The sequence below is a fragment of the Strigops habroptila genome, chromosome 8 (genome assembly GCF_004027225.2).
Source record: "Strigops habroptila isolate Jane chromosome 8, bStrHab1.2.pri, whole genome shotgun sequence".
NCBI lineage: Eukaryota > Metazoa > Chordata > Aves > Psittaciformes > Psittacidae > Strigops > Strigops habroptila.
The window spans coordinates 9,601,332-9,623,976 of record NC_044284.2 but is presented as its reverse complement, the minus strand read 5'-3'; the positions used below and the strand labels follow the sequence as shown (position 1 = coordinate 9,623,976).

At 44.1% G+C, this 22,645-nt stretch overlaps 1 protein-coding gene across 8 annotated transcripts in view; it reads left to right on the top strand.

Moving 5' to 3' along the window:
• DGKD (diacylglycerol kinase delta) overlaps nt 1–19,591 on the top strand; it is a 73,579-nt gene extending 53,988 nt beyond the window's left edge. For all 8 annotated transcript variants that reach the window (XM_032920148.1, XM_030495946.1, XM_030495950.2 and 5 more), the window contains 15 exons: nt 1,495–1,656; nt 2,440–2,568; nt 3,537–3,633; nt 4,615–4,725; nt 5,480–5,576; nt 6,330–6,437; nt 7,023–7,136; nt 7,540–7,674; nt 10,519–10,670; nt 11,459–11,570; nt 11,737–11,829; nt 12,196–12,315; nt 12,649–12,766; nt 13,995–14,125; nt 15,275–19,591. In XM_032920148.1, the coding sequence (XP_032776039.1) occupies nt 1,495–1,656; nt 2,440–2,568; nt 3,537–3,633; nt 4,615–4,725; nt 5,480–5,576; nt 6,330–6,437; nt 7,023–7,136; nt 7,540–7,674; nt 10,519–10,670; nt 11,459–11,570; nt 11,737–11,829; nt 12,196–12,315; nt 12,649–12,766; nt 13,995–14,125; nt 15,275–15,364 (1,769 nt within the window). In that variant the 3' untranslated portion in view covers nt 15,365–19,591. The remainder of the gene's footprint in view (nt 1–1,494; nt 1,657–2,439; nt 2,569–3,536; nt 3,634–4,614; nt 4,726–5,479; nt 5,577–6,329; nt 6,438–7,022; nt 7,137–7,539; nt 7,675–10,518; nt 10,671–11,458; nt 11,571–11,736; nt 11,830–12,195; nt 12,316–12,648; nt 12,767–13,994; nt 14,126–15,274) is intronic.
• The last annotated feature ends 3,054 nt before the right edge of the window (nt 19,592–22,645 follow it).

Below are 22,645 nucleotides of genomic sequence, written 5' to 3'. Positions count from 1 at the left end.
CTGAAACAGATCTGAAAATACTTAGCAAGAAAGTATTTTAAGTATTTTAACTTGGATCGTTTCAGAAATCTCTTTATATGAGAGCCCAGCAAAACAGTGCAGTGGTACAACTGCAAGAAAGAGCAGGACCTTCTTAAACTAGCATTATTACTGGGAAAATGATTTAATACTGCACCTTGAGGCAAATCAGTTCTGTTCCAGTGTTAACTTCCTAGGCAGGTGACCCTTTTCTCCACATCTTGACCCTTATCTCTCTCTGGCCCACTCACACACATAACTCAGAGTTTCATTTCCTTTGAAAGGCGTCAGTCTCCCAGATGTTAGTCATAAACTCAGTGGTTTAACTTAGACCAAAGGAAGTACTTAACAGCTTATACTGGAGATAAAAGCAATGAAGTTGCAGATGTGACGTCCATGCACACCTAAATGTGCACTATAAAGAACTGTGTAGTCAGTTACAGAGCATTGCAATATTGCTTGGATTTCCAGTATTGCAATATCGAATTCAACCTGTCCTGAAGATGAAGTTATATGAGGTGATGGAAGCAGAGCAAACAGCCTGCTTCTGGTGAAGTAGAGGTCTTGACCTCACTGCTGTCCCAGTTTGCTGCTGCTTACCTTATGCCAATTTGATGTTCTTTTGGAGCCCAACCAATTTGCTTAATCCAGCAAGAAGAGTTTCTATTTCTGCTGGGCTAGTGGGTTGGATTACCTCGTAGATAGTTCTGATGAACTCCAGAGTCAGAACAAGGGAGGGGAAGAGACTGAAAGAAGGGGGGCTCGTCCCCCTGCAGAGACAGTGAGGTAGTAGATCAGATCAGGGCTGAGCCCGGTGAGGGGTTGCTGGAGAGGAAGGCTTGTTGATTGCATGCAGAGGAAGTTTGATTTCTTTAGGCAACATACTGGCATTTAATTCTTACCAGCTCTTGCGCAAACTCCAGTTACATTTCAGATATACTTGTTCAGCTTCACCAAACTGTTTTTCTTCTTCCAAAGTGTGTAATCTGATTCTTTCCTTTGTATTGTTTTCTACCAACTGCTGTTTTCTTCCTCCTGACTATATAATTGCCCTTTTTAAGTGGCTTATCCTGTTGCCCCAGTACAGATTAAGCAAACAGAAAAATCGTTAATCGTTTAATATCCATCTGGTTACAATTTCTGGCAACACCTAAATGCAGATGGAAGCCCATCACCTGTAGCACAGTTTTCATCTCGAGAAGCCTGATTACCTGTAACATTAAAGGTGGACACTTCTATTTAGAGCATCACTGCTAAGAGCTCAGCAAAGAAAACAGAAGGATAAGCCAGTCCAGTTCCAAAAGCTTTCCAGAGCAGAGCTTAACTGAGACAAATTATATAGGAAAGCTTTTCATTATTGCTGTTCTTTCCTTTAAGGAAGGCCTTTAGAGTCTCATCCTATTGTTATTTACATCAGTGGGAGGTGTTCCTTGCTAGAAGGGCTGAGGCACTCACTGACTTTCTCTCTTCTTACAGCTGTGGATGAGCAGAATGCCCAGACCCAGGAGCAAGAGGGCTTCCTCCTTAGCCTCTCAGCCTCCGAAGAGGGCAAGGAGCTGAGGAATGAGGATAAGATCTCCCTGCAGTCATCGCACAGCAGCAGCTATGGAGTGTCCAAAGGGAGGAGCCAGCGGAAAGGTACTGCTCTGGGGCTGCCACCATGCAGATCTTGCCTGTGGATGACGATTCTGTTAGTTGTAAAAAGTGAGGGAGGTGTTATGTGTATTACCTTCCAAGTTCTGTTTTTCTCTAATTTTTGAATGATTGCTCTTCAGATGCCAGGCCTTGCACATTTCTAGGCTCTAGCCTGGGCATCATACTCCCCACTTTTCACTACATGTCTGTTGGCTGGTCTGTGAATTTAGCATATGGAGCCTAGGATTCAGAAATTTTCTTTCACCTTAGCCAGTAATCTGGATTCTCTTGGCTTTCAGTGCTTGGACAAGATTGGTCTTGAGCATTTTTCATGTCATCTACTTGATGACATTCCCTGTAAGCCTCTGCCATCCTTTGCAGATGACAAGAGAACAGAAGCCAGTTTGCTTTAATAACTGTATTACGTGAGTAATTTGTTAGAGCTCCCTGATCACTGCAAATGTATTTGGAACTTACCTGAGTATTGACTGGGAGCTGAGTACCCTGTCTGTTGTGCTGCTGGCACCAGCTTTTTCTCATCTCCATTTCTAATATTTGCATGTGGCATTTTGGTACCTCCTGTCTGTGAGGTTTTCTGGCTGCACATGTGCCACATCTCTGTCTCTTAATGACTGGTTCTGTCAGCTTTGTGTTCTATGGTAGCTAGAGTGTTTTGCTGTTGAGTGATTCCTAACCCAGCTTTGCTGCTTGGGCTATGCTGCTGTGTGCTGGTCTGAATCACAGTGTTAGGTTTGTCAATAGCCATGTTCGTGTTGTGTTTTACAGCGTCCAAGTCTCCTTGTGAAAGACTAATAAACAAAGGAAGTTTGTCACTGGGCAGCTCTGCATCTCTTCCTCCCCAGACAGGAAACCGAGACAACTTGCCAATGCTCAACACAAAAATTCTCTACCCAAGTAAGTGCAACACCCACCACTTCCCACTGAAGCAGCCAACTGGAGCACGGGTGACAGCAGCACAGGCTGCAGTCCCCACATGAAAGCATGAAATTGTCCTGCCTGATGTTGTTTTGTGCAGGGTCAGATTGGAGAGAAATCCATTTTTGGATAACTTTCCCTAGGGCTGAAAAGTGGAGACTTGGAGGGAGCTGTAGTTGTTTTCAGTTTGTAGCTGAGATCTAGATACAGATGTGCAGTGGCAGAGTTTAGATGCCAATTACAAGGAGGTACTGTGCTCAAAGTAACCTTGAGAACACTGGTACGATGCTGCTGAGAGAGGTTTCTGAAGAGTGGCAGCCATAGACTGAGAAGAGCAGTCCCTTCGTGTGAAGGCTGAAGTCACTGGAGGTGCGCAGACTCAGCAGAATTCAAACCTCCCACATCTTGTTTAGCAGCTTCTCCCCATCACTGGTCCTTCTGCCTCTTCCCCCAGATTACTTGTTCAAATTGTTTCTTCTGGAGGCAGGTCATTTCCTTTCTCTCTGACAAATCTGCTGTTTGTGGGTCACCACCTCATAATTTATGAAGAAGGAGGCAGTAATTCTTGAGCAACTTGGAGAATAACTTGAGTCCTACTCTATCTCTCCTCATTGAAGCAAGGATGTTGCATGTCTCACCCTGGAACAAAAAAGCTGATGCAGTGAATACACTCCTGTTTCCTATTTCCATGTGTCTGTTACAACTGTGCTGCTGGCTTTAGGTGACACATGTCAATCAAAACCCCTGCAGGTGGCCCTAGAAACCCTTCTCCTTATTGAGAGAGCTAAGCCTTCTGTAGTGGAAGAAAGCACTATTGCTATTTACTTTCCACAGTGAACGACAAAGAGTTAATATGTTCTGCCCTGTTGTCTTGTCTCAGAGATTGAAGTTACCTGTTTTCTGCTTATTATTAATCATGTTCTTCCCTGTGGTCAATTTTCCTACAGATATCCGTGCTGGTATGTCTGGTTCTTTGCCTGGGAGCTCTGTTATCAGCCGGTTGTTGATCCATGCTGATCCCTTTAACTCTGAGCCTGAAAACCTGTGAGTATGGCCAGGAGGCTGAAGGGAGAGGGTGGGTATTTCCAAATGGACCTCAGCAGAGCAGCAGATTAGTTTATAGAGCTAAATAATGGACTGCAGCAGCCCAGAGTTACATGAATGAATTCATATGCTGAGTGCTGGTGAGGGTCAGCTTCTGTAGTTACACATGCAGTTATATACATGTGGCTATACATTATGCATTTTTAGGGTTAGGTGAGAATGAGATCTAGATCAGCCTTCTCCCTAGACTCAGAGATGGGTCTGACTTCTAGTTAGTAAACAGGAACCTGTGGGGAAATCACTACCCTTACAACATGAAGGCCCAAGAAAGGTCATGGGCACACAGTTGCAGGGGAGGCAGGTGGGAAATACAATGTGAAGACTTGCTCAGGCTCTTTCTGCTAAACTGTTTAACAGTAAAACGCAGTGATACAGTGACTTTTACATTTTTATACATGGGGTTCAGTGCCCCTGAGATGAGTAGCTGACACATTTGAGCTCATTTGTCAGGCTCTCTATAGGTAACACCTAATATATATATATATATAGGGGTTCTATTTATATTTATATATAAAAGCAATTTTTTATATATCTATATAAATTCAATTAGCATTGCTAATGTTTCATGACACCTTTTACACAATGCCAGTGACCAGCATCACAGCTCTTTGTAAATGAACTGTTGGCTTCTGAGTATGTTTCTGTGGCAAGAGGAGAATTCCTGTGCAAATCTAGTGGCTGTGGAGTCTTACAGACAGAGGCTGCAGGCCAGGGACCTCTGCTCATCAGTAGCTACTTTTATGGTATTCCTTGTGGGTTTTAGGCAGTTCCCAGCAGTGCTTATCAGAGCATGTTGGCATACAGTGGTGTTCTTCACCTTTTTATGCAAGAGAATTATGAGGTGGCTAGAGGGGGCATGTGAGCTGTATACCAAATGGTATGTAGACTTACAAATGGGAGTTTTGTTCTTTTCTGTGGCAGTGAATGTTACACAGAGAAGTGTGTCATGAATAATTATTTTGGAATTGGTCTGGATGCAAAGATTTCTTTGGACTTCAACAACAAACGTGATGAACACCCAGAGAAATGCAGGTGGGTTTGGCTTTGGCTGACCTTTGGGCACTGCCAGAAGCGACTGAAACCACTTTATATTTATGTGGGGGTTTGAAGCAGGTTGTGTACAAGTGTGCTCAATAGATATATTGTCAATCTTGTCTGAATAATCCTCCTTCAAGGCTTGAAATCATGAGGGAGGAGATAAGTTACTGATTTATTAGTGATTCATTGCGCTCTTGTGGCTAGTATAAGATCTTTGAGTAGCTATACTGGTGTGGATTTAGTGCGTTGGTTCTATTTACTTCATGATCTCACAGATTTTGCTACTGGGCTTGCTGTTTAGACATGAAGGAAGCACATCTCAGCTCTAAATGCCATGGAGGCTGATTTTGGCTTGATTCTAACTTGATTTAAACTGCGGGTTTGGGCCTTTTGAATACCTGGGATGCTTTGTGTGTGATTGGTACATTTGCTGTGCTTGAGCTAGTACAGCAAAACGCTGTTGATGTCCTGGTATATAATTAACACATTCTGTACCAGGGGAATCTGTGTATCTTTCTGGTAGTGTGTGTTACTCGGTCATCCTCAGTTCCTACCTGACATTAATTTAAAGGGGGGTAGTTTCCCAGCACAAGCGATGACCATGTTGAGTGCTTGACCCTTTTGGAAGCAAAGCACCTTTGTGTTTTAGGATGTAGGAGATGCCACTTCATTGTGGGTTTTTTTTTTCCTTCTAAGTGAAAAGGTAAATGCCTGTGCTAACTTTTCCTCTTTTAATTTGACCCCTTAGAAGTCGTACTAAAAACATGATGTGGTACGGAGTATTGGGGACCAAGGAGCTGCTACACAGAACGTATAAAAACCTGGAGCAGAAAGTCTTGCTGGAGGTGAGGAATTAGCATGCTCTTCTGTTCCTAAAACTGGGATGCCCTTCAGACACTTTGACTTTGGTGTAGTGATTCTTCTTGCTGACGTTAGGGTATTACCCTTGCCTGCCTGATACAATGTGCTTGCTGTGTCTCACCCTGAGCTAGCTAAAAGTGGCTTCTGGTTCTGGAAGATAACTTGTATTCTCAGCCCATAAAGGAGGTGTCACCCTGCTGGAAAGTGTTAGCTGTCCCCCACTCAGTATTCAGTATAGGTAAGATTGTTATATGTGGTATCTCATGTGAATACATCATTTTAGGTAGTAGGTGCAGTGTAAAGCTCTTAATTTAACTATTCTATAATGTGCATAAAACTAGAAAAGAAATATTCTTGTATAGGCCATGTACAGCATAAAGAGGTAGCTTGCAGAAGAGACCCTCATCACAGCAGACTATAGGTGTTTCAGGAGTTTTAATCCTCTTTCTTGAGGAATAAACGAAGGGGCTTTGCCAAGCATCTCAGATGTGCCCTATTCCTGTTTGGGGAAAAGAAGCAACAGCATCTCTCTAAAATCCATGTCTGCCAAAAGAGATGTGGTTCACGAGACATGAGTGGATATGTTCTACCCTGCTAGGCAAAGAATAAACTGGAGGAAACTGGATTAATTCATTACTAAGCTGTGCAGGCTGTTTTCTATTCTTAGAGCATGTGCTCCGACAGGAGGGGCTCTGTCCTGCTGTGCTGAGAGTAATGTTGCCTTCTTTTCTGTGCAGTGCGATGGGAGGCCGATCCCTTTGCCCAGTCTCCAGGGAATTGCTGTACTCAACATTCCCAGCTATGCAGGAGGCACCAACTTCTGGGGGGGAACCAAGGAAGATGACGTGAGTATTCTCTAAGGCAGGATGGGAAATGTTTGTACTTATTGTTGCTTTTGAAGTCACAAGAAATAATAGTGCTTGGAAGAAGAGGGCAAGGGGCCTGTGTGCATGTACTTTCTATGTGACATGGGTAAGATACTCAAATCCAGTCTTCAGGAGCTTCACACGTAAACAGTCTATAATGACTCAGGAAACAAACAAAAACCAGACCATTTGGACTTCCAGGAGAGGTGCTTTACATCAACCTTGTTCTCAGACTGCCTGAGAGGTAAAGCCCCTTGAAAGGAAATGGAGTTAGATCCAGTCAGAAACATTGTATTATTTGAGATGAAAAAGTGCTTACTCTCATAAGAGTAATGATTGCTTTGTGGCCTACAGCCTTTGTGTTTGAATTATACTTTAGCTGTCACTGGAAGCCTAGTGACGATTTTTCTCTCACTGCAGATCTTTACTTTCTAGCCTCAACTGTTAATTTTATACAGATTAAATAGTACAATTGACAGCCAATCCCCTGACCTGCACCAAAAGGGGGTATAGGTCTCCAGAGCTGTATATCAACTGAATTCTCTCTGTCTTGTATCTGGCTAGACATTTACAGCCCCCTCCTTTGATGACAAGATTTTGGAGGTGGTGGCAGTGTTCGGTAGCATGCAGATGGCAGTGTCACGGGTGATAAACCTACAGCATCATCGCATTGCACAGGTATGAATTGTTTTTGTGAGCTCTTCTTGTCTCCCCCATATCCATTTTGTGATATTTTTGCCAGTTTCAGTCAGTAAAGCCCTCTTCTGTGCTCTCTCTGGTCCATGGAAAAAGCATCTACCAGGGCTGAAAATGAGCATGTTCAGGGGCAGTATGGGCATGGAATTGTTTGTTAGCACTCACTTGGTACGAGTTAGACTTGCAACTCAAGTACAGATTAATCCAAACACACAGCAAATGGTCCCTGCTGCACAAGGATAAGGCCTGCCCTGCCACCCGGGCGCATGTGCCTCTAGTAGCACCAAAGATACAGTACCTGGGGAAGTGTTTTGGGAAGAAAGAGAATGTCTCATGCTTTTGGAAAACCAACATTTTAGAGCTTCTTTGATTCAATCACTTGCAGTGTCGGACAGTGAAGATAGCAATCCTTGGAGAGGAGGGAGTTCCTGTGCAAGTGGATGGAGAAGCCTGGATCCAGCCTCCAGGTTACATTTGGATTGTTCATAAGAACAGGGCACAAACCCTCACCCGAGACAGGGTAAGAACAGCTTTGCATACACTGTTTCGATGGCACATATTCCCACTGAGCTTGGTGAGCTTACCTCTGTGAATGTAAGAAGTGTATTTTGCTACATCCCATAATATTTTTTTGAAAGCACATGGTTAAACTTGCATTTACCACTTGGGAAATCACAGCAGTAAGGTTGTTTATGCAAGCTTATTTTGCTTCCTTGTCTAGGTACCTTGGGACAGCGTTTCTTAACACGCTTGCATGCTGTTTTTTCCACAGGATGCCTGCCTCACTGAGTACCATGGATTGTCTAGAGAAAACTGCTTATTGCTTTAATTTCTCATTCTTGTTCAACATGTGGCTTATACCTCTTTGACCAAGTAAAGCAGTGCCTCATGCCTTGTTCAGCAGCATGTATCTGTCTCATCTCATAATTTTCAAATATATCTGATGAATACCAGCACATAAGGAAGTGTCCTAGTTGGTTTACTGTATTGCTGAATGGTGTAAAGCTAAAGGCGAGGATAAAGGCCTTGCTGTGGCATCAACAGGCTTTACGGTTCCTCACAGCTCTGTAACTGTCTGTGTACAAACAGTTTGGTTGATAGCAGTTCTTAATACTTTCCAGCATAACACCCCTTTACCCAGCTTCCAGAACAAATCAGAGTCCTCTGCAAAGGACTCACCTGCTGCCTAACATGAAAAGAGAGAACAATGAAGAGGAAAAAAGGAAAGCAGTCTGATACAGGCCCGAGGCACATTGCCTGGCAGGAAGTTACCAGTATGATGGTATGGAAAGAAAGCAAAGGTGGGCATATGAAGCCACTGTTATGGTAGGTCAGGGCAGTATCCGAGACCCCTTGAGCTGGAAAAGGACAGTGGGTATTGATCATAGAATCACAGAATGGTTTGGGTTGGAAGGGACCTTTAAATGTCATCTAGTCCAACCTTCCTGCCATGAGCAGGGAAATCTTCAACTAGATCAGTTTGCTCAGAGCCCTGTCCAACCTGACCTTGAATGTTTCCAGCATTGAGGCATCTGTATCTCTGGGCAACCTCTTCCAGTGTTTCACTGCCCTCATCATAAAAAATGCCTTCCTTATATCTAGCCTGAATCTTCCCTCTTTTAGTTTAAAGCCATTGCCCCTTGTCCTGTCACCCCTTGGTGCAAATGTTGTGGGAGGGGATGAGACAGGAATAGTGCACACAGTCTTTCCTGGAGAGAGCTTCTGCAATGTCACACGGAGACTTGGAGGGGGAGTGACCAAAGGAGGTAGCACAGAGAGCAAGGGGGAACAGGATTCCTGCTGAAAAGGTGGGAGGGAGAAAAGGAGAGTCAACCTGCAGGTGGGTATGATGGGAAAGGTGGAGTGAAGCATAAGAGGTAGAGAGGACACACAGGTCCCATAGTGAGTGTGCTCTGTGTTAAGCCATCTGAAGACATGGCTGTGATTGTGCCATCCCATATTCCTCATTGCTTGCAAACCCGGTTTTGCAAGCATGGAATTGCTGCTGAGGAAGAGGTTCCAGTTTTGCAGAGCAACATTCAGTTTTTGTCTGGACTGTGGGTTTCTTTATTTTTCCTGCCATCCTCGAAATCACCATTGCATACTCCTTCCTTCCTAGAACAAATCTGTCCTATGCAGTAGATGAAGTGGGGTCCTCTTCTCACATGTGTGACCCTGTACCTTTGGTAGAGTTTTTCAAATGTGATTTGGGATATTTAGTTTCGTAAACTGAAGATGGAAAAACTCAAATTCTCTCATGTGGCCTCATCTGGACCATTGAAGAGTCATCAGCAAGGTTGAGATCAGCAGGTAGCTTGCTCTCTATGCTGACAGAGCCTGGTTTTGTCTTGTGTAAGGAGCAATAGGGGAAGGGAACGCTTTACCACAGGGCTTCACAGGTATTTGCAGATACAGGAGAATGGCATGTCCCCAAAACCTGGGGTCATCCCCAAAGGCAGTTATGTTCTAATGGATACTGGCTTTTCTGCTCCATCCATCTCCTCTCTCTGCCTTTAGTCCTGTGCTGCTTATCTGGTATGTACTCATCTCATTTGACTGCCCAGGCCCACGATTCATAACTACCATTTTCTTCCTCTTTCCCATCTATCCATCACAATCAGTTTCCTTTTCTGACTCCCCAAATGCTTCATTAAATCTTTGCACCCCTGCCTTGTTGTTCTCATAATCTTCTCTGAATTATTCTTCCTATTTTAATCTTCCCCTCTCATAGTCCCTTCTCTTATCTAACCTTCTCTCTTGCCATTTCATGCGCTTGTTGATCTGTCTCTCCTTGCCCTGAGGCTTTGTTGGGTCAGTTTTCATTCTCACCATATCCATATTTTGATCCTTCTGCATTGGATCTCCTTTGCTTCCTCCTGTACCACTAGTTGTTGCCAGCAGGAATGTCAGTAAGGATGCACGTGGGCCAGGTCCTAGTTGTGAGTTGAGCTGCTTCTCCCACCAGGGAAGCGCAGTTTACTTCCAGATAAAGAGGAGCCTTGAACATACTTAATTTCCAGCTCTGAGATGTCACAATAATACTGAAGTGTAGAGGTGATACAGCTGCTCAAAGAAAAAGCTGCCACCAGTGGGGAATTGGTGGGTTTTGCTGGTCTGGCCCTCAAAATTGGCCTGGAATTTTGACTAAAACTGGGCTTAAGCAAAGATTAAGCCAAGGCAAGCATGTGGCATGGAAAACTTCAGCCCAGGCAGCTAGTTAGCAAAGTTATAAGCAGCTGAACAACTGAGTCCTGCAATGAGAAATGTCTGTACCAGATCTACATGTTTTACACGCATAGGCACAGCTATTGTTTTTTATGGGAGCTTTACAAGGTATCTTATAGTTTGCTTGCTGTGGTTTTAGGCATTTGAGAGCACCCTGAAGTCCTGGGAGGATAAACAGAAGTGTGAGTTGTCCCGACCCTCCTCTTTCTCTCTGCAACCAGAGATCATGTCCGAAGAAGAATCCACCCAGATCAACCAGTTTGGTCAAGCTGCAGGTGCTCTGATCCACAGGTGGGACTCAGTTTGCTTTTGGTGGACAGAGCCCCCCTTTGGTGCCTGAAGTTCTTTCCTACTCTCTGCTCCTGGAGATATTTCTGTTCACTCTTATCTTCTGTAGTGGTGGTTCATGTCACTGGGTGTAGCATCCTTCATTATGCACTGCCCCAGCTGCATGAGGATGGAAACTGAATAAATGTCCTTAGGTCATTCTGAACAAAATAAATGTTACTTGCATCAGCAAGCATGAATCCTTTAATTGTGAAAGAACCCATTATCTTTGCATATCAATGATTTTAATCAGGAATGAAACAAAGACCTCTCTAGGAGCTCAGATGACAAGTTGAGTTCTTTTAACCCCTGATGCTCAGCAGAGGTTTGTGGAGGAAGTCACTGTGTGCTAATCTCCTTATCCTTTAGTTGGGCATTCAGTTCCTTGATCTGAGCTTCTGAGAGAAGATCCTCAGGGACACATCAGAGAAGTGTTAGTTAAACTGCCATGTGTGCTGCTGCTTTTCACATCACTATGGCCATACTAAAGTGTCTAGGTTCTATTTCAAACTGATCCCAACTTGTGTGAAGAATCGAATACTCACCTGGAGTTGCTAATGTGAAATCTGCCTTGCTTTGCCTATGCATGCTCACTACAGCAGGGAGAATTGCCCTGCTTTGCCAGAGGCTGTGCCTCTCCCGTGCTTTATCCCTGCTGTTGTCATTCAGATGGGTGTTCAAAGGAGATACCCAGTCAGAAAAGAACTTCTGCTTTGAGCATATGCTGATGAAACCTGTAATTCTCTCTTTAGCATTCGGGAAATAGCCCAATCCTATCAGGACATGGAACAGGAGCTTGCCCATGCTGTCAATGCCAGCTCCAAGTCTATGGACAAAGTCTACGCTAAATCCAAGTCTACAGAGGTACTTCACTCACTTGGCATCTCCCATTTTGTCCTTGTTCCATAGCTCTTGGTTTTTCTTTCTGGTTGACCAAAAGTAGGCCTTGCTTGTCTAGAACTTCTTCCTTTTGACTGCTCAGACCTCTGCATTTCCAGGCTTAATTTGCACATGAATTGCTTCCCTGCAGGGTCTGAACTGCAGCCTTGTTGTAGAGATGGTGAATAATGTCAAAGCCCTGCATAATGAGACAGAGCTGCTGCTGGCAGGCAAGATGGCGCTGGTAAGAAGCACAAAGCAGAAGTAAAGCAGCCTCTCACTTTCTCTCCTCTCCTACTGTTGCCTTGGCAAGCAACATTTTGCCTGGTCTCGGTCGTGTTTGTAACAAGTCAGTTTAAATGGTGCCATCCAGGAATTAGGATGGTGTTGCTACATAGGCATGATGAGCAGTCAAACTGACTTATGTGGAGTTTGGAGCTCAGAAAAGATGAAAATTGTTAAGTTGGTACTGTCTGGGCAGAGTGCCTGCTGTGCCTTTCGTCTTAAAAGGAGGAATTGGTTTGTTAGCTAGGCATTTCAAGGCCAAGGGCGTGACTGTGTGTTGCACCATATGGCTTTTAACTTTGCTTTGCTTCCATTTCTGATCCAGCAATTAGATCCTCCACAGAAGGAGCAGCTCCAAGCAGCCCTGGCGGACATGGACCTCCAGCTGAGGAAACTGGCAGACATCCCTTGGCTGTGGCAGCTTATGGAGCCCTGTGATGAAGAGGTGAGAAGGACCAAGGCTATATTTCCCTAGCTGTTCTCTTTTTCACTAGTTGGCTTTGAGTGTTTGACTTCCTGTGAATAATACAACTGATGCGAGAAAAAATCATTAAAGAGGAAACTTGACTCCCTAGGGCTAAAGAAAGTAATTTCCTGCTAAGGTCCCTTGCCTGACATCGGCTCAACTTTCCCTGTTTCCTTTCCTGTCTTGATCAGAATGCGTTTAGAATTTTTTTCTCTCTTACCAGGTCAGGGAGCTGAGCTTGACAATACTTGTTTGTCTTGGTCCATTCCAATCAATGTATGACTGCCTGATTTTCCCTTTTTGATCTTACAGAACCAGATGCTGGATTATTCTAAACGCAGCCGCAGTGGCAAATTCCGGCTGGTGCCCAAGTTTAAAAAGGAGAAGAACAACAAAAATAAGGAGACTCATAGTAGCATGGGATTGCCGGGTACCACGTCTGCTCCTTCACTGTGTCTCTGTCACATCAGTGTGGTCACACCACTAGCTGTTCTCTGTCTGTTTCCTCTCAAGTTCTCCTGTTTTACGTTCATCTGCCTTTTCTTGGAGGTCTAGTCTGTCTTTTTCATGTGGCAAAGCAGCTTCTTGCTCTGTTCCGTCTAAATCCTGCAGTACCACACAAATATTCCTGAGCAGAAACAGGCGGTACCCTCTGAAGAATTCTGCCTACATCCAGACGTTTTCAGGGATATTTTAGGGAGTGCTTAGTGAAGTGAATTTGAGAGTTTTGGCATTTTAGATATCAAAATGACTGTGGGGCTCAAGTCCGCATAACTCCAGTCTTTGCACTGCTAATTCTGTGAATTCTCTGTGATATGGTTAATGATGTTTTTCTCACTGATTCACCCTCAGGCTTTAATCAGGTTTCATGTCTAATTGGCTGGGGATCAGCATCACCACAGGTGCACCCTGACCTTTAATCCTACTGGTCAGTAGATAAAAACTGGCCATGAATCAACAAAGAAACTTTCTCTCCAATTGGGTTAGTTGATTTTTGGTTTATACTCTCCTTATGAAGACTTCCTTCTAAACTTCAGAAGTACTACCTGTTCTGTGGGTTCCTGGGTCCTGACCTCTGCCATGGAGTTCTGGGAACAGTCTCCTGTCTGACAGGCCGGTGTTCATTCATTGTCTCCCAGAACTTGGGACATTTATTATTCTCTTATTTAGAGGCTGTGCAAGAAGATGGAAGTCTAAACTCTTCCTCTCTGCCTCAAACCATGGGGAGAGAGGTTGCCATTACATTTTCTGAGCACAAGTGCTTGTACGTAATAACAAGCTAATCTGTGCTGGATTCTTCATTATATATTTCATGAATCTGTTGTTTTGTAAGCAAAGGAATATCAATGAACTTACTTTTCTTAAACATGGTAAACTTTAAAAAACATATCCAATCCCATTAAAACAAACATGCAACGTTTCTCCTGGCTTTACTGCAGCGAGCCTCTGCTTAAGAGAACAGCTCTTACCTTTCTCTGCCCTACCTCCTTTGTTTGAGATCGTAGGTCATGCTACCAGTCCTTGCCCTCCCCTTGGTTTGAGGCTGTGGTACTGCTTGCCCTCCTTTTCTGGCACTGAGTGCTGATGGTGTCCTCATCTCTCACTGTCTTCTGGGATTCTGGGTACTCAATGCACTCCTGCTTTTCCATCTCTAACAGTTCACCTCTGGGGAACGGAGGAGGTTGCGGCCTGGCTTGAGCATCTCAGTCTTTGTGAGTATAAGGATATCTTCATCCGGCATGACGTCCGGGGCTCTGAGCTCCTGCACCTCGAACGGAGGGACCTCAAGGTACTTTCATGATTGGCTCATGAGAAATAGCCAGCTGCATCTGCATGACCTTCTGTGCTGAATGTGCTTGGAAGTGGTCTGCCCGCTGTTCATTCCACATGCCTTGGCAAGATGAATGGGTTCATTGAGGCCTCGTGTTATTTTCTCACCATTTCAGGTCACCTGATTTTTAATAGCAGGGAGGTAGAATAGCTACTTGAGGGACAAGCTGTCAAATCCTATCCCGCCTTCCTGGAGGTGTAATACAGTCCGGCACACAGACTGTAGGTAGTGTTCCTGGGAGTCTGATTAATGATGGAATGGAAGATTTCAGCTTCTCAGCTACCGCACCATCTTTGCAGAACGTGTTGTGCTTGGGAAAGTCTGGTTCTTATGTTGTAGTGACTGGACAAATAGGTCGTCACACTTCGTTGTGACAAGAGAAAAAAATGGTCATGGCTTTCGATGAGGCTGCTAGATGGAGAGAATCTTTTTAAATAGTGCTTAGTAACCACATTGCACAAGTTTTCATCTCTTCACCAGGAGATGCTTTCTCTACAGAGAAAAATTGAAAGTGGTGGTTGTTTGCATGTGCAGGAGACTTACGTCACCAGTCTGGTGACTTGCATATTGCAGAAAAATACTTTGTTGGGAAGTAGTGCATGTTATTTGCTGAATGCCCCTTGGATCTTCATTTGTGATTTTGACCATCTTCCCCTTCTGAGGTTTGCTGTAATCTCTGTAGTTGATTCCTCTGCATGCCAGCCAGGTACAGCTTGTGTTTTGCTGCATGGTGCCCAAGTGTTCAAACATGTGACTAGTTGGTTCTTCCTGCATGTTTTGGCTTCTAGCTTAGGCCATTGAGATCTGTATGCTCTTCCTGTTCTCTTGCTTTGGCCTTAACAGTCAAAGCAATTTGCATTTCTGGCTAATGGTCTGCAGTTGTTTCTCTGTTGCTCTGTGCCTGTTCTGTGTTCGTTACCCTGTCATGCTCTGATAGTTTTTGACACATGGTTTGAGGTTCCATTTATAACCATCAGGTTTGTAATCTTTCTGGTTGGTTTCCTCCTCTCTTTATAACTGCTTGACTAGTTTGTAACCATTGCTTGGCCACCTGCAACTTCCCCCCGTTGCCTTTCTCCTAAGGTAAGGTTTTCTCTTTTCTTCCAGGACCTGGGTGTGACCAAAGTAGGTCACATGAAGAGGATACTGCACGGGATCAAGGAGCTGAGCCGCAGTGTTCCTGCCAGCGAGGTTTAACCTCTGTTTTCACAGCCTGTGTCTACCATTCCCCCTAACTGCACAGCAGTCACCTCACAGAGCAGATGTGCTCACAACTGTCTCTACTGAACAGCCAAATTGTAGCTGTTCAGGGCTCATATCAACCAAGCATGGTGCTACCTTTTTTCCTGTGGGGTACGGCTGTATCCAGTCAAGAGGCACATTATCTGCAGTCAGGCAGAGCCTCCCGGAAGAGAATTAACTTGCTGTTTGAAGAACCATGTCCTCCAATGTGGGAAGTTCTGGTTCCATTGACAGTGCAGGACTCCTGAGAATTGCAACACAGCTACCTTTACTGGATAACTTCATCACAGTAGAATTATTCAGGGCAAAAGATATATTGGCCAGTCTTAGTTAGGGAGCATCTGACAGTCTTTCAGACCCAAAACTTTTCCCCTCATCTGTGTCGCACCTGTATCTTAGAGCATTTAAGTGGGACAAAGCTTGTCCTTGTGTCTTACTATTCCCTTTTTAACGCACCTGTAGTTGCATGTGATTTGCATCAGAAATTCAAAGCCAGTACAGACCTCTTGCCCATGAATACCCAGTGATTCTCACTCACTTATGCCTTGCAACAAACAATGCATGTGGTTCAAACAGCAGTTTGCACCAGCTTGGGGGGTCTTCTGCTGGGCCTGGCTCTTCTCTTCCAGCCAGGCAATGGTACAACCTTTAGGTTTTCAGGCATCACAAACAATTGTTCCAAAGTTCCTGGCAGTAAGAAAAGACAAAAATCCGGAGAGCCAGAAGATTACAGGAGATCAGCTGTGACATTCCACCTTCTGAATTCATCTTCAGGAGACCACATGAAAGGGAGAGGGAATGCTAACTAGCTGCTTGGGCTGTGGAGAAGCGTAGTGTAATGGAGTGAGATACGGAACAATTTGCTCTGTCTTAGTGGAGGGAGCAGCATGACTGGCAATGTCCAGGAGCGTCTTCCTGCCCATTTAGTGCCACCTTCATGGCCACAAACAACAGAGCTGTTTCGTTACTTCAGCTTGTAGTGCAGAAAACTATTTCTGTCACAGAAGACATGATTTCTCTGTAGTACCTGCATCTTTTCACCTGTCTTCATTTTAGTGGCTTTCTCACCTTGCTTCTCTCTCTTGCTGCCTTGCTCCTTCACTCCAAGGTGGATACCAAAAGATGAGGGTGGCTCAGTCCTCCTGGGTTGTACCCCTGAGAGAGAGATCCTGTGCTGTCAGACATCAGAGCTCCTGTAAGGGCGCTGAGAGGGGGATTGTTACTGAGCAGATGAGCATCGTAATGGAAACTGGAGTATGTTGGTAAATTGCCTTTGGTACCACCAGCAACGGAGCATGGAAAAATTAGTGCCTCTGAATCAGAGTTTGTAGACACTCTTCAAACATCCACTGGATTGCTTGACCCCAGTTGGGTGACTGTTAAAGCCTGAAGACCAGCATGCATAGTTCTATTGCCATGTTTATCACTGCGAAGGGAATTTGGGGACATTCAGTGCTCTAAAGCTGGAGAGACAGCAGAAATTTTTAATTACTTTGTCATTTTGTATGTATTTATTTTTTTTATTATTACACAGTGGGACCTGTCTGGCTAAGGCTGCAGACAGAAAAATGGCCACATACCCAGTGGCATAAAAGGTAATTTCCTGAGGACATCGTTGTTCTTTGTTATTTTTAAGGATTTTATCAAATTTACATCAGCCCTCTGGTCTAACAACAGTCAGTCAAGTTATTTCGTGTAAAGACTTGTCACCTTTAAAAGGTTATGGGCTGATTTCATGCTGGGCAAACTTCGTTGCATTCTTTAAGATTTCTCCATGGGTTATTCTGTCTCGTTTTGGTTTTAACTAGTTCTCATTCATCCGTGTCTCCTCTCAGCCTAGTGGGTGTCAGGGTTTGCTCATGAGAAGTTAACAGAAGACTAAACGTGCTTGATCCAGCCAGCAAAATTTCTGCTATGAATACCGTGGGGAGTGAGCAAGAAATGTGTTCAGCTTTGCCCTGAATTTGTTTCTCCTATCTATACATTGGCAATTGCCTTAATAGCCATATTCTTCTTTATCAGTACAGCTCCCTCCCCCGCCACTGCACTGAATTCCTGAGGTATCAGATAAGTAAGAATTGTAGACATGGTGTACTTTCCCACTTGCTTGTTAAGGCACAGAGCAGAGTCTGCATGAGAATGAGGAGGAACCTTTGCTAAGGAGAGCTGGTGACAGTAAGGTGCAGCCCAGTTCCTGGCCCCAGGAGCCTGCATGGTTAGGACATTCGTGTGCCTGCCCAGGAGAGCGCAGCAGGGAGCACAAGGCAGGTGATAGCTCTGGAGAAGAGGTGAGATCTCTGTGTGTTCCTGGACATGGTGAAGGAGCTGTTCTTGCTGTGAACTTTCTCCAGGCAACCTCATGGTTAAAGGTGCATAAGCAATATGCGCTTGCCTCGCATAATTCCTGGGGGATTAAATTCTTGCCTCCATACAAACAGCTCCTCTCTGCTCAGAGTAATAGGGGAATCCAAAGAGTTTTTATATTCAGGCATGTTCCTTAATTCATGTCATATCTGTTGCGGCCTCGTGGCCATTAGCTATCTGCTATGAGTGATGATGCCTGCATAGGCCACTCTTCATTTCTTTTACTTTTTATGATCTGTTGTGTTTATGGGTTCAGATCTTATGTACACACACGTTTTATCAAAGGGTTCATAGCCAGTGTATTCCTGTCTATTACTTACCAGAGGTGAGGAGGGAGTTCTGCCTTCTTTTAAGAGCTAGAAAAATGGGTTTGCATTTAACCTGAGTGCCTTTGCATATTTATTAAGGCTTATATCTAACAAAAGGATTGTAGCTCTGTGCGTCTCGGAGTAATGCAGGTTCGTGTTGCAGAGTTTTTGTGGTTAGATGAGGACAGTTTGTCTCAAATATCAGTGACAGCTATCTGCAAAGTAGGGAACTAGGCTGAACTTCCGGTTACATTATTCCGAGTTCCTCTTATGGCATCTAGTAACTTTTTATGGGAGGGAAACTCAGGAAAGACAATTGGACAGTAAAAAAATCTGCTGCTTTGCCAAAAAAGAGACTCTCCTGCAGTCTCAGGTAAAACACCAGCTTGAGAGAAGCTAGAAGTGAACATATCACGCATATGTTTAGTCGCTTGAAAAATGCTCCTCATGTGAAAGCCGTGCGGCACCTTTTGTTTATTATCCCTTACCAGTGGCAGTGATGCTGGGGCAGTGTCTGCAGTGAGCTGGGCATACAGTTTCTTTTGCTAGGAGAGAGGTTTTAGTGTGTTATCTCACATTCTGGCACTGCCCTGGATATTTAACTTTAATGGCACATTCTGGGCAATAATGTACCCTGTGTTGTGATGTTTCAGTTAAATGGGATTGCATGCAATGGAGACTCGAGGGAGGTTTGGCCCGTGAAGCAGCTCTCGGCAGTGTCCTGCTCTGGGCTATCTTTGGGAGGGCTGTTGGCAGTAATGCAGCCTCTGCTTTTGCTTGTGGGATCTTAGTGGAAAGAGCACACTTCCCCACTGCAGCAGGAGCCAGCTCTTGGCAGCAGAGGGGAGCTTGGCCCGGAGGTGCTGGCCTGGCTGGGCCACACAAGCACCCAGGAGCTTCCAGCTCTGCTGAGGCCTTCAGTGCCAGTCCCGGGAATGTTTCTGCACCCAAATCATATGGAAAGCTTTGTTCGTTGTTTTAGTATTATTTAAAACTGTGCATACTATCTATGTGATTTAAAAAAAAAAAAAAAAAGACTGTTTACACAAAATATTTTGTATCTTAAGATGTGTGTACTGTAAAAAGAAAAAGGAAAGGATGAAAAACGATGTTTTTCTACAACTGTCAGCAGTGACTGCATGTCTATATCATCATCTACCAACCATTGTTCCTCAGGGGTCTCCCCGCCATTCCTGTGATCCTGTCAAAAGCATAGGGAAGCAAGTGAATCCCTGTACAGTCTTGGGAAGAAGGTTTTGTGCCTTAAGAATGGGACCTGCTTCCCTCCTATTTATTGTGTTAATTTATACAGTGATTACCATGGAAATGTCTCTTGTATTTTTTTTGTACATAGTTTACTGTTGATTGTTGTAAATAAGTTTTTCTTGTATATTAAGTAAACACGTTTCTGGGCTTCCAGTAAAGATTCTGTTACTGATTTCATTGTGTGAGAGGACTGCAATGCCCATCTGGTGGGAACCAGCTAATAAAAATCTGTGCTGTGATAAAATGACTTTATCCTGAGTTGCATCAGAAGTTTAGAGCTGTTCCTTAGAGAGGAGTGAAATGGTAAATGTGATTGTTGTAGATTAGTTTTGTAACATTTCTTTGCATTGGCTTAATTGGCACAGAGTAGAAGACATCATGTAGTTTCATTTTACTTGCTATATATCTGCAGGGAGCAAAAGAAGAGATGTTTTAAGCATGGTGGTTCTATTGCTGCTCATCCTGATCGTAGCTCCACTGTCTGGAAACCGACAGCTAGGTGAGGAGATACTCTCAGAAACTCGGCAGGGTATTTGTTAGTTACCTCCATGTGCTTGTAGACCTCTCATCAGGTGGTGTGGTGGGACCACGTCTTTCTGGTCATGGTGGTGCAGTGCCATGATGAGAGGGGAACAGTTGTTGCTCTGCTCCACTTGTGCATTCACTTTATTGCAGGCAATATATATGGTAACTGGAATAAGTGAAAGTGCATTTACAAAAATGTGGGAGAAATTAATTTTCTCATGAAATGTAGAAATTGACTGTCATGAAACGACGCCTGTAACCTTGAAACTAAAAGATTTAGAGATCTTTGGGTGAGCAGTCCATGGATTGGTTTGTGATGAGCTTTCTCTTCCATCTGTACAGATTGATGTGTTCATAAGTTGCTGACAAGAAACTTTAGACATTTGAATTTAAAACGTGAAGGTGCTTATAGAGTTCCATAGTACTGCTGCAAAGTAAAAGGAAAGTAACTTATAATGGTTGCGAATATTTTCTATGTGGAAAAGACCTTTGTATTTGATAGTTAAGTGTAGAGTGAATAGTTTATGTGACAGGAACAGAAGCTATAGTAATGTTATATACTGTTGCAAAATGAAAATGGTAAAATTGATCTTTAAAATGTTAGTTACCTAGAGAAGTAATAAGGAGAAAGTTACTGCATTTGCTCACACACATGCCAGGCTTGAGTGTTAGGCTCCACACTAAGTATCACTACAGAAAACATCAAAGCAAGCAGCAGCAGAGATACAGAAGATACACTTACTCCTCTGATACAGGTAATTCATTTTGGTCTTTTATTTATTTATGTGGCAGAAACCAACAGCAAGAAACTCTCGGTCCTACTCAGTGCACTCAGTGTATCATTACTGGGATATCAGAGCTCCTGCTCAGGGCTGCCATCCTCTTGGTCTGATTGGTAACTACTTAGTGGATCTTGGGAGGGTGCAGTGGGTTAGGAGGGAGGTGTGCTGTAAGCATCTTGAAGTACCAATGAGGGGTTTTTTAAACAATGTGTTCTGCTGGTGTTTCCCTTGTCCTAATTGTTGGGTTGGTGGGTTTATGTGTTTGATTCTTTTAACACAGTGTAAAGCATCAGGAGAGTTGAGGAGAGGTTGAGGAGATCTGCTCCCACTGAACAGGGGCAGCACTGCAAATGAACAGGTTGAGAAGCCATGTCATTGCTTACCTGTAAAACAGCTTCCGTCATAAGGTAAATTCCTCATTCCTGTGGGCCTAGTTGGGATGAATATCTGTGCACCCACCGGCTGGGCCTTGAGCAGCTTGAAACGTTTAATTCTCATGTGTGAAGAATGGAAAGGTTCTCAGACCATGGAAAGTGTCATTTTGCTCTAATAACAGCTAAAAGGTACATGGCAGTTCTGTAGCAACTTCTGTCTGAAGAGTTCCAGCATTTTGCTGGCTTACCAAATGACCTGGAAGGTAGTAAGTCTTGGTCTTCACAAGAAAGGAAGAAGTGAGCTAAAAGACACACAACTTCTGTTGACTTCAGACTGCAGCCTTGGGTGGGTGCAAGCAGATATCAACCAGGGAAGTAACAGGCTAGGGAGGACTGTCATGGGAGCAGCTGGGGTCTGTCAAATTCCTCTTGCTCTCAGGCTGCAGACTGGATTCACAGCAGCACTTCCCAGCTGCCTGCTGGGGATGTGCTCTGAGCTGCCTCCCTACGCATAGGCTCTCCACAGAGAGGTGTTTTCTGCTGTCCTGGTAGTGTGTCCCTGTGCTTGTGTGTCAGCTGTGCAAAACCTTGACCTTTTGTTTTAAGAAGAGCAGCCTAAGGAGACTTAATATTTCAGCTTGGTTTTGTAGGGAAGCAAGAGCAGGCTGGTTTGTCTGTCACAGCGTGTCTTTCGCCCTTTAATGCCTGTTGGGAACTTTCTGTCTCATTTCAGATGATTCAGAGGGGACAGATGGCTCATAGAACATTATGTTTCTGCAAATCTTGCAAGAAATCAGTACCCAGGATGAGAGGGAGATCTTGGTAGTGCTCTGGCAGGGAGAGGCTCCAGTGTGCATATAGGAAATAGGCTTAGTGCTTTTATTGCTCAGTGAATTGTTCTGATTTGTTACAAATTAAAAACTTCTATGGTGAAGTAGGAAGAACTGATGGATGCAACACAAGACTGATTGCTGAAGAGCTGTGATTTGAGGCCTTGTAGCTTTACTGCCTCGGTTCCCCTGTCTGTCAGAATTTACATCTGCCTATAAATAATTTATAGAAATTTACATTTTAAATTGCAATTTGGAAAAATTTGAGAGGAGTGATTCAGCACTCCTGGCTTGGGAGGTAAAGGCTGAGAACACATGTAAGAGTTTTCCAGAAGCTTTTCTGTGGAAGAGGCAAAACCAACGCATTCGGGTTTTTTATGCATGGGGAAACAAGAAGAACAAAGTGTACAGTCTGGTGTACTCTTTCCCATCAGTTTGAAGGGTAAGTTGAGGATAAAGAATGAATCAGTAGAGCTTCACAGTGCCCGCATCCTCCCCAGTGTGATTTTGGATGCTGTGCAAGTCCCGAGTGGATGAATTTTGAAACCTTTGTTTAGAGAGAGTTTGTTTTCAAGAAACTCCATGGCCAGGTTTGTAAGGGAAAAGGGAAAAAACATTTTACAGACAGTCGGAGCTCTCGTAAACGGTGTCACTGGGTGGGAGCTGAGGTCCTGGGGAAGCCCACCTTTTCCTGACACCTGGTGGCACTTTCTCGACGAAGGACTCATGGCTGCACAGGTAATTTGCATGGAGATGTCATGCTCTGTACGGCCTGCAGAGGTGCCGC